Genomic DNA, 24,403 nt, shown 5'->3' with positions numbered 1-24,403 from the left:
GTTTAGAGGACTCTGGGACTTAAGCCTCTGCTTGGAACTGCTCTGAGAAGAGCCCGGCTGGAAGCTGAGCACATCCTAAGTGAGAAAGATGATTTAAGAGCCGTAAGCTGGTGTTCTGCATGGCGGAGGACAAAGGGCTCCGGGGATGCCAACCTTCCCGCTCCCTCCTCTCCTCCCAGCTGAGTCCTTCCACAAGGACTCAGGACTCTCCCTGTCCCACTTGGTGAGCCTCCCTCCCTCCCGCCAGCCCTTCCCTCCTTTCCCTCCCAGCGGTGAACCTGGACGTCTACAGATCAGGAGCACCTTCTTGAGCCCCTGCTCAGAGCATGGAGACCCCTTCGTCTTCTCGTAGCCAAATCTCTTTCCTTGCCACACGTGCTTACCTTAAACCCTGAGGAACGCACAGTTTGTGATTTTAGGATCTCAAAGGTTACTAACTAATAACAGAATGAAAACCGCCGAGCCTGGCATCACAGGGAGGGAGGATCTGCAGGAGGAGGGGACACAGGAGGAGCAGGGCCTGGTGCCCAGCACACTGTGGGTCTCAGGGGGGCACCTGAGTGCCCAAGGGGCTGCAAACTCTGCCTGTACTTGACCTCTGACTCCTGCAGACCCTGATATCCTTGAACACTTCTGGAAATGGGCACTGTTCCACATGGATGCCACACGCCCCGGGTGACCTTCAGATTCGGATTTTCTTCCAGGTATCCTCACATCTAGGCTAGCTGCCTCATCTAGCTGCCCAGTCTGATCTCTCACCTCCTGGCCACTTCCCACAAAGAACAAGCTTTGGGATGACGGCTATAGAGTGAGCAGACAGCAGGGTGGGAGAGAAAGCAGCAGGTTTGCCACTGGCCTCCCTGTGCAAGCAATTCCAGTCTTTGCCTCTGCAAACTGAAAACTGCTACACACCCAGACCCCGGCTTTCTTGAGGGTAGTCTAAAATGCCAAAGCCCAGGTCTCAACATCCACGTGTGGAAAGGACCCCACTTCTCCACCTTCAGCAAGGCCTCAGTGACAATCACGGGACAGACACGATGCTGACAGAATAAGGAGGGCAGCAAGGCAGGTAGCTCTCCCTCCCATCCAGAGGAGACGCACGGGAGACGGACTTCCCACCTCTTTACCTGGCATGTGATATCTGCAAGTCCCTCTGAGATACAAGAAGGAGGCCAGGAGGTACAGCCCAGGCCCTGGGCCAGCCCTAGGCTTCCGAGATAGACTCTTAGCAAGTGGGCTGGCTTCTCTCAACCCCAGATTCCTTCTCTGTCTAACAGCCACCCTGGTTGTCGTAGATGCGTGTAAAAGGACTTGGTGATTGTTAAAGAAACATCAATTTAAAAAAGCTTCAACCTTTGGTAGAAGGAAACTCCATTTATGATCACAAACCAAGACAACTATTGATTCTGCTTGGAAACTCTGCAGCTTTCCAAACAATCTCTTCTGACCCTAAGGTGGAAGCAAGGTAAGGTGCGAGCGAGAGCCCCAGTACAAATCTGCCGAGGTGGGAGCCTAGGGACGTTAACAGGGAGAGTGAAACCTCCCTCTGGGTGGCCAGGATCAAGAGGAACACCCATTTTCTACAGAGTGACTCCCAGGCTTGTGGGCTGTTGAGTCACCTCACAGCTATGGTCACCACTGCTTCAAGATTTCTCATGAGCTTTATTCTGAAATGTCCTGGTAATTACCTTCCAGCCTCCATGCACAGCGGAGGTCCCCACAAAGGGTGGCCAGCACTGTCTCACTTTGCCAAAGGCCTGGAGCAGAGCAGGAAGCCAAGTGGCTAGGCCAGAAGCGACTCGTACACCCTGCCCCCTTCGCAGGCAGCCTCTCCCAGCTGAGCTCCTGAATCACGAGATCTCCACAAACATTAGGTGAGGCTCGGCAACCCCACTGAGATGACCACGTCGCCGCTGGGGAGGACCAGTGGTTGGAAGGGCTGCTCAGGGCTGTTGAGGCTGGGCTCCTGCTTTAGCTAGGGACAGAAAACAAATCCCACAAATTTGATTTTCCGAACTCAGAGTAAGAGATGAATAAGTAGCATCGTTTCTCAGAAACATCGACGGTTTAGAAGTGAAGAGGTGGTGCCGTGAGCATGTGCTCAGACACACGCATCTGAACATCAGTCAGCTGCTATTCTATTGAGCCCACATACACAAAACTAAAATGGACATGGGACCGAAACAGGGTTGTGACGGGACCTCTAGAGGGGCCACCTCGAGGTCATAGCTGGAATGCCAAAAGGCGCCAACTTCTGGGTATTTATTACTTTATCTGCACATATTTACTGGGCAATTCCATGCTGGGCACTGGGTCTGATGCTCAGGATCGAAACACTCAGTGAACCCAGAATCAGTCTCAGTCACACCAAACAGAGAGGAAGGACTACCCTCTGCCTGCAGCAGGCAGGCCAGGAAGCAAGTAGAGGGAGGAAGGGGCGCTGGAGGGGGAGGAGTTGAGGAAGGGGGAAGGAGAGGAGGGGGAGGAACAGAGAGGAAGGAGGAAGGAGAGGAAAGGAGGGGATGGGCAGGGAAGAGGAGGAGGGAGGAGGAAGGGGAGGGGGCAGGGGAAGGAGGGCATGCAGCAGGGGCAAGAGCAGGTGCTGAAGCAGGACAGTCTTCTGGGACCAGGAGGCTGTCTGTCTTTCCAAACACAGCTACGGACAGTTACTGGACTCAGCGGACTGAATCTTCACGCCAGAGCCCTTGGAATGCAGATGGCCCCGCCAACGCGGACACAGGGACCCAAGGGAGCGGCACAGGGCTGTGGAGGCTTCTCCCCACCACTGGGACGTCCCAGACACAACTAAGCCCCCTGGTGCCAAACTCATCAAAACACCACCCTGTGTTCCAGGCAGATCAAGTCTGTGGGTTCGACCCCTTGAAGACGGTTAGGACCTCGAGACAGCAGTCCCTGAGGAGTGGAGGCTCACTCTGCTGAGGGAGGTAAGAATCACCTGGAGAACTTGCTAGAAATGCTGGAATTCCCAAGATTCTGATCTCAGCCTCCACAAGCCGACACCAATGTGCTCGGTGGTCGGCTGCCTCTCCAGCAAATGACCGACCGGCCAGGCTTTCCACACACCTGGTCAGAATCGCCACCTCACTGCTCCAGGTCAAGTGTGAGTGAACGAACTGAAATTCCCGGGGAACATCGGATGAACATGAGAACCCGAGCTGCCATGGGCTCCAAGTCCTTGCCCTCGCAGAGGTCATGAGCAGAGGGGCAGAGCTGCCCACCCCAGAGGGAGGCCAGGGCCAGCCTCAGGAGAAGAGGACTTCACGCAGACATGGTAAGAACAACCACCCCTGGGAGAACCACAGTAAAGGTTCCAGAAGACGGAGCAGCTTGCACAGGCCTGGGCTGGGAAGGGCATGGAGACAGTGTGACCAGAGAGGGAGTACAGGGCAGACAGTGCAGATGGAGAACTGAACAGGGGGCTGAGAATGGATGGATGGGGGCGGGGGGCATGACAGAGGACACAAGTGACCACTCTGGGGCTATAGCAGTCCAAGAAGGACCCACAGCCCGTGAGCATTAAATCTCACACTAGGACCTACGGTCTTGAACCCCCCACAGTTCCAAGCACTGATGCTGACTTCACTGTGAACACGGTCAAACTGAAAGCGGTCTCTGGTGACACCAAGCATCTCTGGACTTCACGGTTCCATCAGGAGGATCTCACATGAGCCTGCAGGGAGGGGCAGCAACATCCTGAGCCATCAGGGTAGAGGGTGAGGCCGTGCCTGCCTCCCCAGCCACCATCGACACTGCACATGGGCCAGCACAAGGACAGGGGCTGAGGGCTCTCAGCTTGACCACCAATACTGTCAATATGGCTGGGGCCTTTCTCAGGAAAAAAAAGCAATGTGAGTCCACTTAGCAAGCTCCCCATGTTTACATAATAGTTTTAAAGCAATGTCAACACTAGACCAGAGCTCAGTGCTGTTTTCCAAACAGTGAGTCAATATCTTGTCAAAGTGATACCAAGACTGCATGGAATGCTGGCGGGATGGCCATGCAGTCAAGAAAGGATGACAGCTTGAGTTCTCTGTAAACTCGCCGTGAACTTCACTGCTTTCTCCAACCTGGGAACCAGCTTCCTATCGGGCTGCCCTCCACACCCCGTCCTCTCCTTGGTTCCCGACCTCAAGGAAGTATCCTCTTCCACCGAAGCAATGCTGTCTGCACTCAGAGGTCTTGTGGGGACAGAGGCAGTGGGGTGGGGCCCAGTCTAGCGAGCCCCCCTTAGCAAGAGGGCTTCTGACCTCGCTGGCCTGTGCTAGGAGCACCCCCCATTGTCCAAATCCTGGACTTTCTCCCTGATGCTGAAAGAGTGACATGCAAGAGAAAGGGCCATCCTTCTTCCAATGTCACCCCCTGGAGAGCCTGCGGTTCCAGCAACAACCAAGAAAACACACCAGCAGGCCAACACTGTGATTTTACATGGACGCAAGACACAGATGTGTCAAGGCAGGCATTTTCAAAGCGATTCAAGAGGAAGGATGAAAACGTGACTTCACCTATTAAACGTAGTTCTCATGAAGGTGAATCATGTTGTTAAACGAATAAAAGAATTTACAAATGAAAGTTAACCCTTAGTTTTTACCATGTAAAAAATCATCATCAGTGAGACCGATTAACCAGAAATTACTCAGTACTCATAGATCGAGCTCTGCTAACAGTGTTGTGGAAGATGACATCAAAAGGGCATGAGGCGAACAGAAGTGCAGCCCCGCCTTCTCACGTACAACGTGGGGTACAAGAAACGTGAACCTGGAGAACCCACAAGGCCGCCTGGACGGGCTCAGTGGACGTCAGCTTCAGTGTCCCACCACAGCCCTGCTCCCCACTGACTCCTGTCTATGGATGAAAGCCCTTCCTTAGTGCTGAGCAGACATACTTCCAGAAATGCTACCAGAATCTCCTGGAGGATGAGAGGTCACTGAAACTCCTCCAGTCGGCATTATTGCAGGGAACACTGCTCTCCCCTCCCAAAAGTAAATAAGGAAAGTCTAAAAATTAATTTTCCTTATTTTCCCTAACTTATCACTCCAGAAAATAATGGCTTAAATTTCTCTGGTAACATAGGAAATTATCCAGAAACTTTATTTCAATCAAACATCTCAAAATTTTAGAAGGCATTTTATAACCTATTTATAACCTACTCATTCCTAACGTCACTCAAACGCCCTGCGAATCGAGGTTGTGTGGTCATCTCTCAAGCAAGAAGTCTAAGCTAGACATTTAAGAAATACAGCCTGCAGCAACTGTGACCAACACGGAAGTGAAAAATCATTGCCGTGGGAACAGGGACCCATTCCAGAGGGAAGAGAGGACCAGGGCTCCACTGTCACCATTTGAGGGGCTTTTGGCAGAGGGGCAGCACCTCCAAGCTCCCTGGCAGGAAGAGAGGACTGCCGGAGACACTCAGGGGTCATGCTGGCTGCACCTGCTGACTCAGCTCTGTTCTCCCTGGAAATACTCAGCCCTAACTTACCACCGACTTGGGAGCCAGAACCCAATCTGGACCCCAGCTTCTCACCAGTGACAATGAATCATGTCTTTTCAATGGAAAACACGATGGAACACCTACCCACATATTTTAGAAATTTGTCTTTTGATAATTCAGAAAGGATATATTTATTTTACTAAAATAGCTTGGTCAGTTTTGGTATCTGACAAAATAGGAAGATTCTAGTAGCTTTATTTAAAAACTACCAGTTAGATTATAAGAAAAATAAACTTGCTTTCTATTCCAATCATTTAAATCTTCAATGAAAGTAACTGGCACTTCTGAAAACCGTTCAGCAGTAACTGGAATTTTCTTACCATTACAGCAGTTCAGAATACAAGTATTTGTTTTGAGGTTCTATTTTAATGCCAAGAAAGTGAAATGAACAGGAGAATACATTGCAATGAAAAAGATGACCACGTTCTTCTGACCGCCAAGTTGAAACGAAGAAACACAGCCACCTGGCGCTAGGCTTCCTTTCCCCAATTGTTGACAGACAGATAGTCACACGTTCCCTGAGATCAGGACGTGCACTCCTCCCAACACGGCCAGTCAGCCTGGGTTCCAAGTCACCCTGCCACGCCCGGGACCTAGGCTTGAACAAACCTCTCTTCCAAGTCTGACAGCAGATGGCATGGGGCAAAAACAAGACAATATTTACTCAGCACCTACCCTATGCCAGGACTTCACACGCGTTACTGCAGCTCAGCGGCTCTCTGCTGGGAAATGCGGGCAGCTGTGCTGAGTCCATACAGATGCGTCATCGCAGCTCCAAAGCACACAGCAAGGCTCCAGTCTGCACACAGCTTGTGCATCAGCTCATAAAGTGCCAAGGCTGGATACTCTAGAAGGTTGGTTACCAGCCACCCCAAATGCCTTCTCACTCCAACCAAGCCTAACTCGCCACCTTGGCTCTTTCCAAAGACAACGTGGTTCCGCCCATGGTGTCCCACCCGCCCGCCCGCCAGCCAGCCATGTGAAACATCTCAGTCATGGTGTCCCGTGGTGCCAGCAGCTCTGATGGAGGAAAGGACGAGGGAGCAAGTGCCCACTTCCCTCAAACATGCTGCTTGGCCACACTTGTGGGTTCTGGTGATGCTGTCTCTGCTCCCAGATGGCCCACGCGCTCGCTGAGAGCTGCCTGTCACAGCTGCTCTTCCGGTAGCTATTACTGAGACTGCATATATTCAGCACTCTGTAGCCATGACACGTAACTACTGATGTATTTCAGTCTCCACCCAGAGGATAACAAACAAACCGAAAGAAGGTCAGCCTCAACCACCTCCAGGCGAGTCTTCAGCGGACAGACTCACGGTCAGGAGCTGGTGTCAGGCTGTACTTTCCATCTATACCAAAAGTTAATTTTCACCTGGCTTTTGTAAAGCCCTGCCCAAACTGTTTAAGAATTTCAAAAGCAACATACTGCATAAAATGGAAGAAATAGTTCCAAATATGAATGGTAATGCAGAATAAATCCACATGGAATTCACAAGACAGGAAGTCTCAGGTCAGCGTCCTGACCCCTCCCAGGCTGCACCGTTGCAGACATTCGTCACGGCTCAGAGAGCTTCCAGAGCCCGGACGCGGACTAACCCTTACTGCAAATAATGGACTTCTTCACCCAAGACAGAGTCCGAGAATCCTCTGTATAATGCATGAATTCATTGTTGCACTACTTACAATTATCTATCCCATAAAAAAATCATGTGTTGGGCTATTGCAGGATCCTGGGGGCTATTTCTATTTATGCAGAAATAAAGCTACATTTGTCACAACATGTCAACTCCAGCCATCTGCTGGCTAAACTGCCATGATGTCATATATAGATGCTTCAAAAGAATCTTCATCCCAACAACCATGTATCTGTGGATATTTAATGAATTTTGGGATGGGAAGGGGGCCAGAAAGATGAACAGACCAGGGAAAGGCGTGGATGTCCTGAACTGTGTGATGGCTATACGCCAAGAGGACAACTGTGAAAACCGGGTGGCCTCCCAATAGGTTGTCCTTTCTATAAAATCAGGGATTTTATAATTATGTGAAACAGAACTTGAGAATTTCAGAAATCCATAAAACTGACATTCCACAAACTACAAATCACAGAGATTTCAATATAGAAAAGGTACATTCTGCCATTTTCTTTATAATGCTTTTCTGATATGGGCTATTTTTGCTTTGTTTTGTTTTGTTTTTTTGAGCAGGATGTTTTAGATCAATAATTCTATTACAAAGATTTTACCAGTAATGTTCAAACATTTTTTTGGGGGGGTGAGGAAGATTAGCCCTGAGCTAACTGCTGCCAATCCTCCTCTTTTTGCTGAGGAAGACTGGCCCTGAGCTAACATCCGTGCCCATCTTCCTCTACTTTACATGTGGGATGCCTGCCACAGCATGGCTTTGCCAAGCGGTGCCATGTCCGCACCTGGGATCCAAACTGGTGAACCCAGGGCTGCCGAAGCAGAACGTGCGCACTTAACTGCTGTGCCACTGGGCCATTCCCCGTTCAAACATTTTTTAAGTGAAAAAAACTATTCAACCACCCCTGAAGTAGAGTCTACGCATGGCCGTGAGCCCGAGTTCTCTGTAACTGGGCATCACCAATGCCCTGATGGCTAACGACCACTGAACAGAGGAAAGGAAGGCCTAAATCGCAACCTCAAGGTATCTGGACCCCACAATTCACATCCCACCCTAGCGCCCCTCCTCCCACCCTTGGGCACTTCCGAAGGCAGTGGTGGGCTGCTGTTTAAATTATTTGCACAATTCTCCAGCTTTTATATTTCTTTGCTATCAATTATCTCATCAGAGTCATAATTATGATCTCTCCCTTCTCTGAAACATTCCTGTAAAAGATCTCAGCCACGTCCATGAGCAGAAGGGGTGGAGAGAGCCAAGCGGACTCACTCCACGACCTCCCCAGGGCAGCAGTCAACGTCACAGGGCAGGAGCTGAGGGGACAGGACATCTTGTATCCAGAGATGACAGGTGCTGTCTGAAAAGGTGCAGATCACTATATTTCATTTACTCTCTCAAACTTTCACATCTTCCATGTTTCCCAAAGGAGTCAAGGGATGGAAGGCTAAGAACTGGCTTTAGAAGAGTCTCGCCTGCACATTCGGAATCCAGTACACCAGACGGGTTCGCACAGCACACGCCACAACTAAAACCAGCACATCAGTGCCTGTGGTGGGCAGAATTATAAGAGGGCCCCGTGACCTCTGCCCCGTGATCATGCCACGTGGCAAAAGCATCTCACAGATATCATTAAAGCCACTGATCAGTTGAGTTTAAGGTGCGGGACACTCTCCAGGTGGGCCTGACCTAATCACATGAGCCCTGTAAAAAGCAGTTTTCTCCCCTGATGGCAGATGGGGATGACAAAGATTTGACCTGAGAGAAGATCTCCTCTGAGAGATGGAGGGGCCACAGGGCAAGACCCTGAGAGCAGTCTCTGGCCAACAGCCAACAAGAAAACCGAGACCTCGGTCAGTCCTATAACCCAACAACCAAATTCTGCCAACACCCTAAATGAGCCTAGAAGCGGATTCTCCCCCAGACAAAGGCCCAGCATGGTGACACCTTAACTGGGGCTTTGTGAGACCCCAAGCAGATGCTTCTGCCCTCCAGAGCTGTGGGATGATAGCGGTGCTGTTAAGCCTGCTCGGTTGGCGGTAAGAGTCCTGCAGCATGGAAAACTAGCCCGCCGTCACAGCACCCATCGTGAAGCCCACATACCCCTGTGAATTCAAAAAGGACCAATCAGAAAAAGGCAGCGGGAGGCTGTAAGCATTTGCACGAATGTCACTGGGCTCCGAAGCTGCAGGACCCGCTGTCCAGTCTTGCTTTTGGAGGCTTCGGGGGCTGGTCAGCCACAGAAGCTACTTTAGGAACGTTGTCGGGTCAAGTATTAATACGAGAATTACAAGGTATTTATGAGTTATTTCCAAAACAGTATTAAATCCACGTTCACGCCAATCTCTGTACCGCCTTTCCCAGCTTTAGGTTCACTGACAAGCTTTAAAAGCCCAAGTGCTCAGTCTGTCCTTGAGCTGCTCCAGGACCCAGGGTTCACACCTCTCCTCTGACCCTCATCCTTGCTGCTCCCAACTCACGCTTCACGCGTTCCAGCACAAACACTGCCTTCACCACACCCCTCTCCTAAACCAGACAACCTCTGCAGCAAAAGGACGAACCCAGGAAGAAGGGCTGCTGGTTCTAAAACTGATGGGAGAGGCGCCGGACATGGGGGTAGGGGGTGAGGACAAGGGGGCTGCAGGCTAGGCGGGGACTGAGAGGCTTGCTCACGGAGAACAGCCCCGAATGAGCTGAACCCGAAACATGCCCTGGGGGGCTCATCCTCCTGCATGGATCACACAGGATACTTGGAACTGGCACCAACTTCTGAGCCCTTATAAATTAAGGCGTTTACACTCTGATCGTGACTGTAATCCTGTGTGACACCTCCAGTGGATGTCAATAACATCTTACCCCTCCGACTAGCCCACAGGAACTGGTGGCCCACCCCTCTGCTCTTAGAGCCAGTTAACTTTGTACCTGTAGCCCACACACCCAAGCTTATCTGGGAGTCATGTGACATCTTTAAGCTATAAACAAATGGATAATTTCAGGTTTTTAAACTGGTAATTCAAAAGGGCTGAGTTACATACAGGATAATGACAAAAGGAAAAGGGGAGGCACAAACAGTCTTAGGGGCTGGCAATCGATTCTTCCCCGGCCACTATGAGCACATCCCACGGGACCGCACCACCACACCACCGACGAGGGCCAAGGCTCAGGCCCTGGGGTCAAGTCCTGGACTCAAAGGGCGGGGCCAGACAGGCCTCTTCCCATGCGAACCCCTGCCTGCCTAACTCGAATGTCACTGTGAGCTCAACCATGACTAAAGCAAATGTCCAAGGACACCCAAGTCCCTTGGTACAACAGAGTGGGAACCACTGGGCGCAGGTGGGGTGTCCCCAACCAGTGTCACACACTGCCCATTCTGAAACAGCGTGGGAGGCCGCAGTGACATCGCCCTTCCCAGCACCCTTCTCTGATTGGGACAGCCTCAGCACCCACCGTACTGTCATGCTCCAAGACTCGCTGACATTCTTATGCCAGTCCGTCTTTACTAACTTGGTTTTATTTTGGTCACTAACCTGTCTGTCATCCTCCTCTTAGCAGTTAATTTATGATCACCAATAAAACGTGTTTAACACATAAAGAATTTACGCAAAAAAAGTTTATGTAAAATAAATTATATAAATAAATTCTCAAGAAATGTTTTTGGCTCAATTTCCTTCCTTACAAATGCACAGCTGATGTTTTGTGAACAGGGCAATTTGCACTAATCTCACTTTACAGCCCCCGCACCCTCAACCTCCCAGGGAACATACCTCAGCCTCCCACTGCTGTGACTGACAACCTCTCACAAGTGAGCTGCTTCTCCCAGGCTTTGTTTCGCCACCCCTACCGAGCACATCACAGATATTTACCATATGTCATTTTAGTGACTGGGCTTGGGAACATTCATGAGGCTGATTTCTTTTTTCTTCTCCACAAAGCCCACCAGGACACAGTTGCATATTCTAGCTGTAGGTCCTTCTAGTTGTGGCATGTGGGACGCCGCCTCAGCAGGACCTGATGAGTGGTGCCATGTCCGCACCTAGGATCCGAACAGGCGAAACCCTGGGCCGCTGAAGGGGAGCATGTGAACTTAACCACTCGGCCACGGGGCCGACCCCCAGGAGGCCGATTTCTGACAATAATTCAATTATAATTGAAGCATAATCTTCTCCATTAAAATTAAGTACTCAACCTCTTACACGCAGGATTAGTCAAGTTTTCTAAGAATTATCAAATGTATAAACAGCATGAATTTATACTCTTTTTGAAGATCTAACTAAATCCCTTCATTAATTAATAGAGCCCATTTTTGGCCCATTTTAGCTCATTTGTTTCTCTGACTCAATTAGCCAGCTTAATCTTTGGACAATTACACCCCGCATCCTTTCAGTACTCACCAAAGACAGGAGCAACCTCAGACCACACTACCAAGGGAAGAGAAGAACAGGAACTAAGAAATAAGTTTTCTGGCACTGCTCTCAACAGTTAGCACTTCTTTCTAATTCACCTGGAGTTTGTGCCATGACAAATGGAACCGTCTAATTAAAACACTGAGATGAAATGATCCAGTGCCTTTGCAGTGTTATAAAGTGACGCTAAATTTGATATAAAATGGCATGTCAATTCATGCAAACCATTTGGAATTCTTAAGAAATAACCATTTTGAAGCCAGTGGTTCTTTAAAACTTCAGGCACTTAAACATTTTTATAAGAAGATAAGAACAATCTGTCTACTTGCAGCTCTGGACTCTTATCAGGAACTAGAATGACTCAATCTGAAGATGAGCCCACGGCCCCTCAGCACTCTGCATATTAATAACGCTTCTCTCACATGAACTAGCTGACTTGACAGTCTCTCCAGTTGAGCAAGTTGTTCTAGTCTTGGAGGAGGACACGGCAGGGAAACGGCTAATCCGATCCTCAGTGCGTCCGTAAATCTCACGGGGACGTTTAACAGATGCTGCCACGACAGGTCGACAGTAAATCTGATACAAGAGACAGTAATGGATTAGCTCTTTTTCCAACATTTACATACACAGCAATCACTTAAAGATGACTCCATCCGTCTCTGTATCATCTTCCACAACCACGTGCCAACTAAGGCAGCTCGACCCGACAGTCTCATAACATTGCAGCTGCTGGGGCAGACATTCCCAAGGACGGGGTCAGCAAAACAGATTTATTGCAAAATGTTTCCTCCTACTGAAATGGTAAAATAAAATGGGCCTGAATTACATAACCTCTTCTTCAAAACAAAATAAAATTTAAAATCAGAAAAATTTCCCTAAATTGTCCCAATCCTAACAACCTATGTTGTATGTCAAAATCATATTTGATAGAACAATCACTTTTAAACGTGGTTAAAATACTTTGCTCAAAGTCTTTGCTAAAGAAGAATGTTTTTCAGAAAGTGTATCATGTCGTAGCTAAGGAACTTAGACTCAGATACCAAAAAAAATCCGCATTTCCTCTTACAGATATTAACAATACTAATAAGCTCAAAATGTGATTCCTTTTTGTATGTTATTTTGGTGTCAGTCTGCGGTTTCCCCCACTGAAGTATATTTCACATTAATTATATCACGTTAAGAAACATGAATTAAAAAGATGACAATTTTTGTTTGCACGATAATCCAGACTCTCCCAATATTATCAAATGTTATATTACTTGGCTGATACAGTTTAAACCAAACAAACATTAGCCCTAAAGTAGGCAGCCAGACCTGTGTGGGATTTACCCAAAATCCACATGGAAAAAGAGTAAGAACAATTAATTTTCTCTGAAATTGTTAGGAATGTGATTTTCAGTCAATACCCATTAGGATGAAATCAGTAGCATTCCTCTTTGTCTTCAAATTTAACGTGTAAAAAAACTAGCTGCCTTGACCCAGAAACTCCACTCCCAGGTATCAACCCTAGAAAAATGAAAACTCACAGGCACACAAAAACCTACACACAAACGTTCACGGCAGCACTATTCATAAGAGTCAAAACGTGGAGGGGTTGGCCCAGTGGCGCAGTGGTTAAGTGCGCACGTTCCGATTCAGAGGCCCGCGGTTCACTGGTTCGGATCCTGGGTGCGGACATGGCACCGCTTGGCAAGCCATGCTGTGGTAGGCATCCCACATATAAGGTAGAGGAAGATGGGCACAGATGTGAGCTCAGGGCCAGTCTTCCTCAGCAAAAAAAGGAGGGTTGGCAGCAGACGTTAGCTCAGGGCTAATCTTCCTCAAAAAAATAAATAAATATTTTTTAAAAAAAGAGAAAAAAAAAAGTGGAAAAAACCCAGTGTCCACCAACAGATGAACAGATAAACAAAATGTGGTCCATCTCTACAATGGAATATTATTCAGCCTTAAAAAGGAACGAAATACTGAGGCATGCTACAACATGGATGGCACTGAAGGACTCCACGTATAGGAAATGTCCACAACAGGTATTCCACAGAGGCAGAAAGCACACGACCAGTTGCCTGGGAGTGACTGCCATGGGGTTTCTTTTCTGGGTGCTGAAAACATTCTGGAATTAGACAGTGGTGACAGTTGCATAACCTTGTGAATATACCAAAACAACTGAAATGTATGCTTTAAAATGGTTAATTTTATGCTATGTAAATTAGATCTCAATTAAAAAAAAAGGTTGCCCCTAATTCTCTTCTCCCTCCCCTTACTCTACCATCCCAATCCTAGCAATGTATGTTAGAGGTGAAGGAAATTTTGAGAGAAACATTGCTTTCACTGTTTCAGGTATGATAACAAGTCTTTCTAAAAGGAAAATCTGTTCAGTAGAAAAATCTACATCGTGTTTTTAGGAAAAATCAATGACTCGGACATAGAAGCAGAAAAACCTCACAAGTTCTTACTAGTAGAGGCACGACAGGCTTTAGAGCTGGGTAACAGAAGGCGGAGTCTGTCTGAGTGCTCTCTTTTCTCTCCCTGCTGCAGGGGGTCCCGTTGGGAAGCACAGGGTACCCCTCACACGACGAAGGGGCCGTGCGGCAGGAATCCTGTGAAGGGCACGCCAGGCCGGCGCCCGGACCCAGGGCAGGAGACAGGAAGGGGCCGAACCCCAGTGCAGGTGAGAGGGGTTCACGCAGAGGCTGCCGGCCACGCAGCGCCCTCCAAATCTGTCGCAGGAGGCGGTGGCGTGACTCACGGTGTGAACGACCCACACGTGCAGTCACCTCTGAGAGTCTGCGTCGGGCCCTCATCAGAGACGAGGACAGACCTGTCCTCAAAGACAGAGAGCTGACTACTCGTCATACTGCTGGTTATAAAAGTGACAAGTGTCCATCACTGGAAAGCCTCCAGAACTTGACTAAGTCAGTGAAACTGACTGGAAACGATTATGTACATCCATATTAACGCGGAAAGATTTCTACTCTGCCGTGGAAAGGGGCGAGTTATAAAATCACAGACATGGCGTGCAAGTTAACACAGAAAAGGCCCAGAAGACTTAGAGTAGCCTCTGGAAGTGGAATTTTCCAGTTATTTTCACTTTCTTCATCATTTTTCCATTCTACCACTTTTTAAAAACATAAATTAAACATATATTACTTTTCTAAAAAGCGGGAAAAAGCCTGCAGCCCTGCCGCTCAGGCAGAGGAAAGGCAAGGCTTTGTGAGCGCACCTTCGGAGTTCAGGGTGATGAGGGTGACGTTGTTGCCGATGCTCTGACTTCCCGACTGGCCGCAGTTGGAGACGGAGTCGCTGGCCTCGGACCCGCTCTCCCCGTCCTCGTTGTGGCTGTCTTCTTGACCCGGCACCTTCACCACAATGGTATTCTGCCGACGCCCGGGAACCGCGCTGAGCAAAACAAAAACACCCGCCATGTAGTGAGAGCAACACGACCCACCGAGACCAGCCCTGAGCCGCTGCCATGCTCCTCCCTCTGTCACTGTCCAAGAACCTAACTCTGCACGGAGCAGTGGTCACAGCCCTCCACACAGCTCTTGCTACCAAGATGAATAGCAATTTAATAGCAGGAAATAGTCTTGGGTTGAAAGAAACTGTATGAAATTTAAAATGTTTGAAACAATGTTTACATCACAAAAGCAAAATCCCAACTGGCTGTGACTCAAGGCTGCTTTCCGACCACGGAGGCGCCCTGCCAGCACTGATGTCTGGGTCACAGTCCCTCTCAGGCCACGTCACAGGAAAGATCGCGTGAGACAAAGGGTGCCTTACACTGAACCCATGCGCTCCACACCAACAGACCTTCCAGAAACGACTCAGCCATGGAAAATGCACTTATCGCTCCCAACTACTCCCACTGACAGAAACCACCGCAGTGGGCTTAAAAAGACAGTCGAGAACCTCCTAGGGGATATTCTCACCACCACAAGGGACCCTGATACGGAACAATAAGATACCCAGAAAACAGGACACAAGCCAGCTCCAAAAAGTGCTCAAAAAAGATCATCTGGAGACCACCACGTGGCTTGCTAGGGACCCTTTCAACTTCCCTTCACACTGAGACCTGAACACTGAAGACAGCTACACACTGAGAACGGGGACAGAGGCACAAGTTCCCCGTGGATGGCATCAAGATGGGACTCCAATCCTGGCATGCTGGAGGAGGGAGCTGCACTCTGCGGCCTTGTCCAAGCTGACCATGCTCCTGAAGCTCAGGACCCGACGGCCGACCTGCCCCGGCCGCTTCCTCCCCTCCGACACAGCCTCTGCCTCCGGGCATCCAGACGCCAGGCGTCACCATGGGTCCTCCCTACGCCCCACACGACAGCCCTCAGCTCCCGGCCGGGCTCCTGGAGACCTGGGCTATGATAACAAAGAAAACAGGACACACCTGCAGGAGGGGCAGCCTGCAGGAGCCTGAGAGAAAGGCAAACGGAACTGTGTGAAGACATGAGAGGAGCCAAAGTTCCACTGGCGCCCCTGGGTGGGGCAGCTCTCACGGCAGCTGGCAGGCCAGGGGGAGGGCGGACCTTGCTGCCACCACGCTGGGTGAAACACCTTTCATGCACTCCCATTTCACCACGGTTCCATTCCAAGTGTGTAAGAAGAGAAAGGTGTGAGAAAAAAGCCATCACCTCGAAATGCCTCCATCACTCAGCATACGTAGAGGGTATGTGTTGACTGGACATGCTGCCGTGCAGACAGACAGACAGATGGGCGTGAGCAGTGAACAGTGAGAGGATCTAAGAACTCCACTGACGGTCGTGAAAACAAAGCACCTTCCCAATGAGACACGTGAGCACCAGACACATGTGCCCGGCACGCTGTGTCCCCCCTAACCTTGCGCCCCCACTGGCCTGGCCATCCACACTTGGCCCACACTCTCCCCGACACTGAGCACAGTGGCTCTGCCCATCCCCTCGGCTGGTGTGAGGACAGAAACGACCGACGGGGCCAGCTCGCAATGCGGACTTGTTGTTGAGGGGACGCATCATGGTGGTGGTGGCAGTGAAAGGTGGGGTTGGTGTTGTGGCTACTGACTTGCTAATGATATTTTCCAGGGAATCCGGCGCCCTGTTGCTCAAGGGGTCGTCCATCTTGGCTACAATGGTGTTCTGCCGATCACTGTTGAGTATTACTGTAGTCTGGGGGACGACGCTAGGGAACAAAAGAATCACAAAGAGAGAGAAGACCTTAAAACAACAACGTTCATTGTAAGAGCACATAAGAGTAATTCAACAGTTGCTCCCAGTGGCCTGCACTAAGGGAGGGAGGTGGCCCCACGCAGAAATCACATTTACAGGAATCTACAACTTACAATGGGCAAAAATAAACCAGAGATGAGGACGTCCTTAATGGAGGAGGTAACTTTCCACATTGTTGGTATTCTCAGTTTGCACAACTGGGTAATATGGGAAAGCTGAGTCAGGAATATTTAAATCTTTCTTTAGAATAGATCGAGAAGTCACAAGTTGCTGTTAGGCAGTTAATAAGGCTTCTGAAGGAGCACGTTTACAGGAAAAAGAGCTGATTATTTTCACTCATTCCATCCCAACAAATTCATACAGGACACTTCTAGGCTTTCATAATCATGATACTTAGTGATATTATTCCAAAATGTCAGTGCTCTGGAAAGAAACGGTGACTCTAACATAGGGACAGTGGGCTGAACCACAGACATTGCCACCTCCAGGCTCCGCAGGGAAAGTGTGTGAACTGCAACCATAGGGCCTTGGGAGTTTGCTCTGAAGGGAGATGGTTACAGCAAGAACAGAGCCCTGACCGACCTCCCCAGGGAGCACTGCATGTCTACCACACAGCAGCCACAGCTCCTCTCGGGCACCCACTCACTGAGATCTGCAGTCTTTCCTCTCGACCCTGGGCACTTACGGCCACAGGAAATCTCCGAGTGTGCTTTCTTGTGGAGGGAAGAGTGCGAAAAGAAGGCGCACTTGAAAGGCACAGTAATATTACCTGAAAAGAATGCTATCCCTGGATTTCATTCTCCAAAAAACAACTCGGGGGAAAATATCGCTTTTATGTGAGAAGACGTCATGTAACAAAAGCACACAGGAAAGTCTAGCCCGGTACCACAGCCACAGGGCTGTCAAACGCCCCCTCCCAAAATCGGGGCACAAATGGCACCATTTCATGCTCAAATAAATCATAGGACCACAAGGTGTTTCTCTAAAATAAAGTGCATTTCGCCCAAAGGTGTTAGTATTTTTTTCAATTATTCTATTTGTTCGTTGGTGATACCAAAGTAACCCACCAAATCCTGATGACCTATCCATAGGTCAGGCATCAGAAGTAACCCAGGTGATCTTGGACTTACACTGTGGCACACACAGTCTTCGACGATTCATGCTTCTCGTAGATCAAAACACCGACAAAAAGGGTTTGTAGGAGTTTGGTATTTTCCCAAAGCGTATTCTGTGCAACACCAGTGTCTCCCAGGATCCCCGCACACATCCCTTCCCATTCCCTCTCACCCATGAGCAGCTAAAGGACGATCCTGCTGAGGAGACAACCACTCCCTACTGGAAATCCCAACGGACGCTAGCACACCAAAGGTTCGAGAAGTCCTACCAGAAGCAGACTAAAATGTATTCATGCCACCATCGCACAAAGCTGTTTGACTAAATATACGTCTTCCCCCTAAAGATCCTTACTAACGAAGATGAAGGAAATGACATTCTGAGGCAAGCAGCTTCAAGCTGGAATAACTGCAGCCCTTGAGGCACCCCCAGGCTTCCAAGGGGTGGACAGCTCTCGGCAGATCGACGTCCAGATCCTCACCTTGCAGAATGTACTATTTCCTAAAAATGATTCTCCTTGAGAAAACACCTCTGTCTACGTGTTTATTCCCTTCCACAAAGCCTTTTCCCACTTAAAAAAAAAATTACCTCTAAATCCAATTATACCAAGGTGCACTGTCCATCCAGGATGCGCAAACTATAGAGGCAAACCCAGGTGCAGTCTGCAGCCGGCCCAGGTGCGAGAAAGCAAACGCCTCTGCCGACCAAGAGGGAAACTCTTTGGTGAATCACTGGTTTACAACTCTTAGCTTTCAAAAGAACTGACGGAGGACCTAGTTTTCAGCTCACAGATCATCAAAATTAATTTTGATGATAGGCCACGAAGATTTTTGGCACAAAACTTGAAGAACTGAGGAACCCCTTCCTCTCTCACATACTCATTTATGGGAATAAAGTTTCTCAGGAGTTAAAACTGTAAAAACTAAAAACAGAAATGGAGCCAATACTGAACCCTACCCCATTTGAAGCAATGTCATAATCATCCATGGATTCAGGAATTAACTAAAAGTCAATCCCATCCATCTCAAGAATACACTCCCGATACCAGATCATTAAGAGTTAGTTATAAACGAGTAACGCCTTTATATTGTTCAGTTCAACTGTGCACTGACAACTGTAACGAGAACCCAATTTGGAAGGTTATTTTTTTAACCCTTGGGGCCTTAGAGGAAATAAGTTTTTCAACTTCCATTTCTATCCATATTTCTGCTGCAAAGGAGTATGACAGCCTGGTTGATAGGATAAAATTTTGAGGGGGAAAAGAATCAAGAATGAAAGTTCAAAAAGCAAAAGTAACAACGTAAAACGACTGTCAAAAGCTTATCCACAAGATATTCTAAATGGATGATGGTATTTAGATTACAATGAAAACACTTAAGAGTGTAATAAATCAGTTGTATTTTTAAATATCAATATTACAGTATGCCAGAAATTATACTCTTTCAACGAATGTAATTTATGTAAACATCAAATTGTACAAAAGAATATTTCATTTTTCAAAAATTATGGAATGTCCACATCACATTAAGAAGAATGCAGGGTTGATATGGAAAAACTGTCACAATAACATTAAGTGTCTTGCTTAGGCTGAATTACAGCCCCCAGCTACCCGATCAGACACTAATCTGGGTGCCGCGGTGAAGGGGTTTTACAGATATGATTAACGGTCCTAACTGGTTGGCATTAAGCTAATCAAAAGGGAGATTATCCTAGGTGGGCCTGGCCTGATCAGGTGAGCCCTTTAAAAGGAGTTTTAGGCTTTCCCTCATCTTGGAGACTCCAAACAGCTCCTGCCAGCTGACTGCCATCTACCCTTCCAGTCCACCTGCTCTACAGACAATAAGAGGGGGTGGGAGCAATCCTCAGTTTATAAATCAGATACCCCGAGATCCTCAAGCCCAAGAAAGGCACACGGGCTGGGGTCCACCAGGAGCCACTAGGCAGCCAGGTTACATTTCCAGGTCTCCTTCTGTGCACACACAGCCCTGGGACAGGTGCTCACGGACGCGATGTGATCCAGGGAGAGGGGTGCCACTCCCAGGTCAGCGTTCTTAAGAATAACAAGTGCCTTCTCCAGTCTCTTCCTTCCCAGACTGACCCAGACGCCTTAGGGGACGGCAGAGCACAGATGGAAGGCACCAGCATCAGAGCCACATGAGGAGAGCTGTGGGAAGCCCAGAAACGCCCACCGCACACCCCGAGCATCAGCAGGAGGCCAGCTTCAGCCGTGTCGGCACAAGCTCAGGGACTCTTCACCGCAGCAGCGCACGCCAGCAATCAGCACACCAAGCACTCCAAGGAAACGTTTACTAAAACTTGTCGTAAAGGCTCTATTTCTATTGCTTACAGGTTAAAGATTAGAAAGTCATAAAAACCAGGATCCAAAATAATACTCTTAGGGATCAGAATAAATTAGCATTAAAAATTTCTTTCCAATGTCTAATGAGATGAGCAAAACATAGTATAAAACCAACCCCCTCAAAATAACCAACTGCACAAGAAACAGGAAAACCTACTGCAACAAACTTCAAAACAAGCTGCTTAAGAAAGAAGGTTCTGGAGCAGACAGGCTCTGGAGGCTCAGGTTGTGAGCCTGCACCCCACCCCGCCCCACTGAGGCCATGCTTCTACACTGTCAACATTCTGTGACTGAAAACCAACAGCCCCAAATCAGAAGATGAGCACGTGGGCTAGGAATGCATGTTTGTCCTTCTTCTTTCCAGGGAGTGACAGAAATGACTACAAATGAGAATGGGAGAGCTGACTCGCGGTGGGAGGGGGGGGGGACAGGCGATGACACCCACGGGCACTGAGCCCTGCAGCGGGACCCTGGACACTCAGGAGACACCAGGGCCCAGATCTTGGTCTCCAATAAAAGGAGAAACGCCCGACTCTAGGACTGGGGCAGGGAGCAACACGATGAGCCTGGAGCATGTTGTGGTGCCAGAAAGTAAGGGAGTGCTCAAAACAAAGAAAAAACCCACAATGATTTGGGGGGAGGGGTCAAAGGACACGAGTCAACAGAGGGAGCCCTAGTGGCCAAAGACAGAATAATTCAAGCAACAAAATAAAGTAATATTGGATTCCAACTCAAAGCATACAATCAGCATGCACGAGTCCATACTGATATAAATGACTGACTAACTAATACACGGGGAAGAAGAGACAAATCTCCCGTGCAGAAGAATAACAAGTCACGTGAGCAGATGCTCTGCCTCCCAGGTGCAGCGTGACTCCCCGCCCCAAGAGTGGGGGGTAGCCTAGTGCCATCCTTCCCAAGAGCACGGACGGAAGGGGTGGGAGAGGACAGCATTGCACAGTGGAAGAGCCGGGCAGACACCCCTTGGCCCAGTGACCCACATCAACACAGCAGTGAGAGGCCACGGTGACAGCGCACACCCCTGGGAAGAGGCGATGAGAAGGGCGCTTCACTCCTGGGTCCCCCTGCCCAACCCAGAGCCCCAGCCTAACCGTGAGAGAAGCATCAGACAGATCCCAACTGAGGGACAGCCTATAATCACCTGACCAGCACTCCTACAAAGTCACAAAACAAGGAATGTCTGAGGGAGTATCACAGACCAGAGGACCAACAGACATTTAAAAGGATACACGAAACATTATGAAAAGTATTATGCTAATAAATTCCAGAGCTTAGGTGAAAAGGAAAAACCCTTTGAGACTCAAGGTAAACAACACTGACTCAAGAAGTTCCACGTTACTAAAGTTCTATATTTATTAAAGAAATTGAATTCATAATTAAAACTAGGCCCAGATAGATGGCTTCACTGGCAAATTCTGTCACATATTTAAGGAAGAAATAAAACTAATCCTATAGAAACACCTTCAAAAAACAGACGGTGAGGGACAAGTGCCCAGACGGCTTTTTGAGGACACCATTACCCTAATAACAGAACAGATGAAGACACATCAAGAGAGAGAACTACAGATCAACATGCCCCATGAGCACAGATGCAAAGCCCCTAGCACATCAGTCAATAATATATGAAAAGGGCGATACACTATGATCAAGTCAGGTTTATTATAATGGAAATGCAATGTCAGTTTAGCATTTGAAATCAATCAGTGTAATTCACTGTAATAACAGAACCAAGAAGACAAACCATGCAATCATCTCAAGTAGATACATAAAAAGCATGTGAAATTCAATGCCTGTCATGATAAAAACTCCCATGAAATAAGGACTAGAAGGGAACTTCTTCAACCCAATAAAAAGCATCTATGAAAAACCGACAGCTAATATCATACCTGATTGTGAAAAACTGGATGCTCTCACTCAAAGATTAGAAATAAGGTAAAAATATAAAAAAGAACACATTGAAATGGAGATCCTAGCCAGTGCAGGAATGTAAGAAAAGATATAGAAATTTGATAGGAAGTATAACTCTATTTAAAAATAATATGACTGCATTCACTTTTATAAAGTCCTATGGAAGAGCTACTAAAACAAGTGAATTTAGAAGTGATGCAGAATAAAGGTCAGCATAGAAAAATCTATTGTATTTCTATACACTACCAAGGAACAAATGGAAACCGAAATTTAAAACACAATATCACTTATGATAGCATCTAAAAATAGGAAATAGAGGTAAATTTAACAAAATATGTATAAGAGCTATACACTGAAAATTATAATAAGAACTGCTGAGAGAAATTAAAGACTTACATAAGTGGAGAGGTGTACCTCTCCAGACTCCAGGTGTTAAGATGACAATGCTCTCCAAATTGATCTACAGATTCAACACAATCCCAAAGAGCTAAGAGTTATTCTAAAACTAGAGAAGTACTCCAAATCATGAGAACGTGCACAATCTATTAAAACATTTGACCATATGTTTATTATCTGCATTGGTTACTAGGTCGTATCTCTGAATTATCAGATTATGCTAACAATTCCCTAAGTTGTATATGTGTAAACTCTGTTTTCTTTGGTTAGTACTCAGCCCTGACATGTACACGGTATCACACTTAGGTCACCGAAAGTGTGCAGCCGTGCAAGGTAGTGTAGACCAGTCAGGAAGAGAAATCCTATGTACACAATTAAATGGAAACATCAAAAATTCAAAATTTGATAAGGAAAGAATTAAACAAGTCCGTCCTGGCTGAGACCAAACCATTTCTTCACAATTCAAACAACCTGATCTTCAATGTGTCACATTCTAAAGCCTGTGAAACGCTACACTTTGAGAAGGTCAGTGAACCAAAACTGGAAACACTCTGAACACTGATCACCTGGCCAAGACAGCCAGTGCACCAGTGCTGGACAGAAATGCTCAGGAGGAGCCACTCTCTCCCCAGAAGCCATAGACACTTGAAACACCAGAGCAGCCTCTCCACAAACAGCCATCAACATTTAAAACAAAGACCTTCTGGGAAATCAAATGGAATCAGCAACCAGCACATTAGAGAGAATTTAAGTAATTTCTTGATCAAATATGTCAATTCTCTGTGGGTCAATAAATGAGGAAAAGTTTAGAGAAAAAGAAAGAAGAAAGGCCTACTACATACAGACTGCAGCTCAGCCCAGAATGCTTCAGCATCTGCCGCTTCCAATACCAATGTGAAAACACCTCTAGAGCTAAAACCTCCAGTCACTACAACTAGAATTAAAATTAAGCAAAATCCGAATCTATGGTACACCACTTGCAAGGAAGAAAAAAGCACCTACCTAGAAGAATTCAAGTCCATTTTTCTTTTCCCCAAGTAGAACATGATTGTTGATGAAATCCCATCCAAGTAATCTCACAAACATTTTTATGACAATGATTAAGCTTTAGCATCAAAAAGAAAGGCTTTCATTCTTTTCTCTTCTTTTTTGCTGAGGAAGATTAGCCCTGAGCTAACATCTGTGCCAATCTTCCTCCACTTTATATGTAGGTTGCCACCACAGCATGGCCAATGAGTGGTGTAGGTCTGCGCCTGTGATCCAAACCCTTGAACTCAGGGCCACCAAAGAGAAGCAAGCCTAATTTAACCAGTATGTCACAGGGCTGGTCATGATACTTTCTTTTCTTTTTTTTTGAATTTATTTAGAGAATCTCATTCAGGTGTAGAATCTGAAAATTGGGATCCAAAATGCCAGCTGAGGTTGGCAGCGGTCCACTACCTTCTGTGCTCCAGGGATTAAAGAGAATAAATAAGTAACACTCAGAGCTGACAGCATGGTCTAGTTCAGGCCAGTTTTAATTAGAAATAACCAACAGGTGAGTGGATTTTGGAGCCTCTTGCAGCTCCAGGGCTGGCTCCAGGCCATGTGCAGCCTCCCCAAATGGACAGGGGAGTGGTATTTCAGTGGAAAGCTGCTCAACTATCCACTATCCAAGGGCCTCACTAGGACTGAAAAGACCTTTCTGGCGTCTGCACTTGTCCTGTGAGGTTACACTCAGACTTCCCATGACATTATTCATAACAAACCAAAGTGGGCCTAAGGAATCTTAAGTTATTTTTAAAGGTATATGATTTGCATATAAAATAACCTAGGACTTATATACTTATTTTATTTTAAACATCTG

General features: G+C 47.5%; 1 protein-coding gene across 18 annotated transcripts in view; it reads right to left on the bottom strand.

The window, feature by feature from the left end:
• Positions 1 to 24,403, bottom strand: part of BANP (BTG3 associated nuclear protein) — a 117,838-nt gene that overhangs the window by 55,442 nt on the left and 37,993 nt on the right. For 10 of the 18 annotated variants that reach the window (XM_070612473.1, XM_070612477.1, XM_070612481.1 and 7 more), the window contains 2 exons: positions 16,597 to 16,713; positions 14,771 to 14,946 (listed from right to left, as the gene is read on the bottom strand). In XM_070612473.1, coding sequence (XP_070468574.1) covers positions 14,771 to 14,946; positions 16,597 to 16,713 — 293 coding nt within the window. Of the gene's footprint in view, positions 1 to 14,770; positions 14,947 to 15,644; positions 15,872 to 16,596; positions 16,714 to 24,403 lie in introns of those variants that run through there. The other 8 variants (XM_070612483.1, XM_070612486.1, XM_070612488.1 and 5 more) reach the window with 2 other exon arrangements.

Source organism: Equus przewalskii, chromosome 3 (genome assembly GCF_037783145.1).
Source record: "Equus przewalskii isolate Varuska chromosome 3, EquPr2, whole genome shotgun sequence".
Classification (NCBI taxonomy): Eukaryota; Metazoa; Chordata; class Mammalia; order Perissodactyla; family Equidae; genus Equus; species Equus przewalskii.
This window is presented reverse-complemented; position numbering and strand designations above follow the sequence as displayed.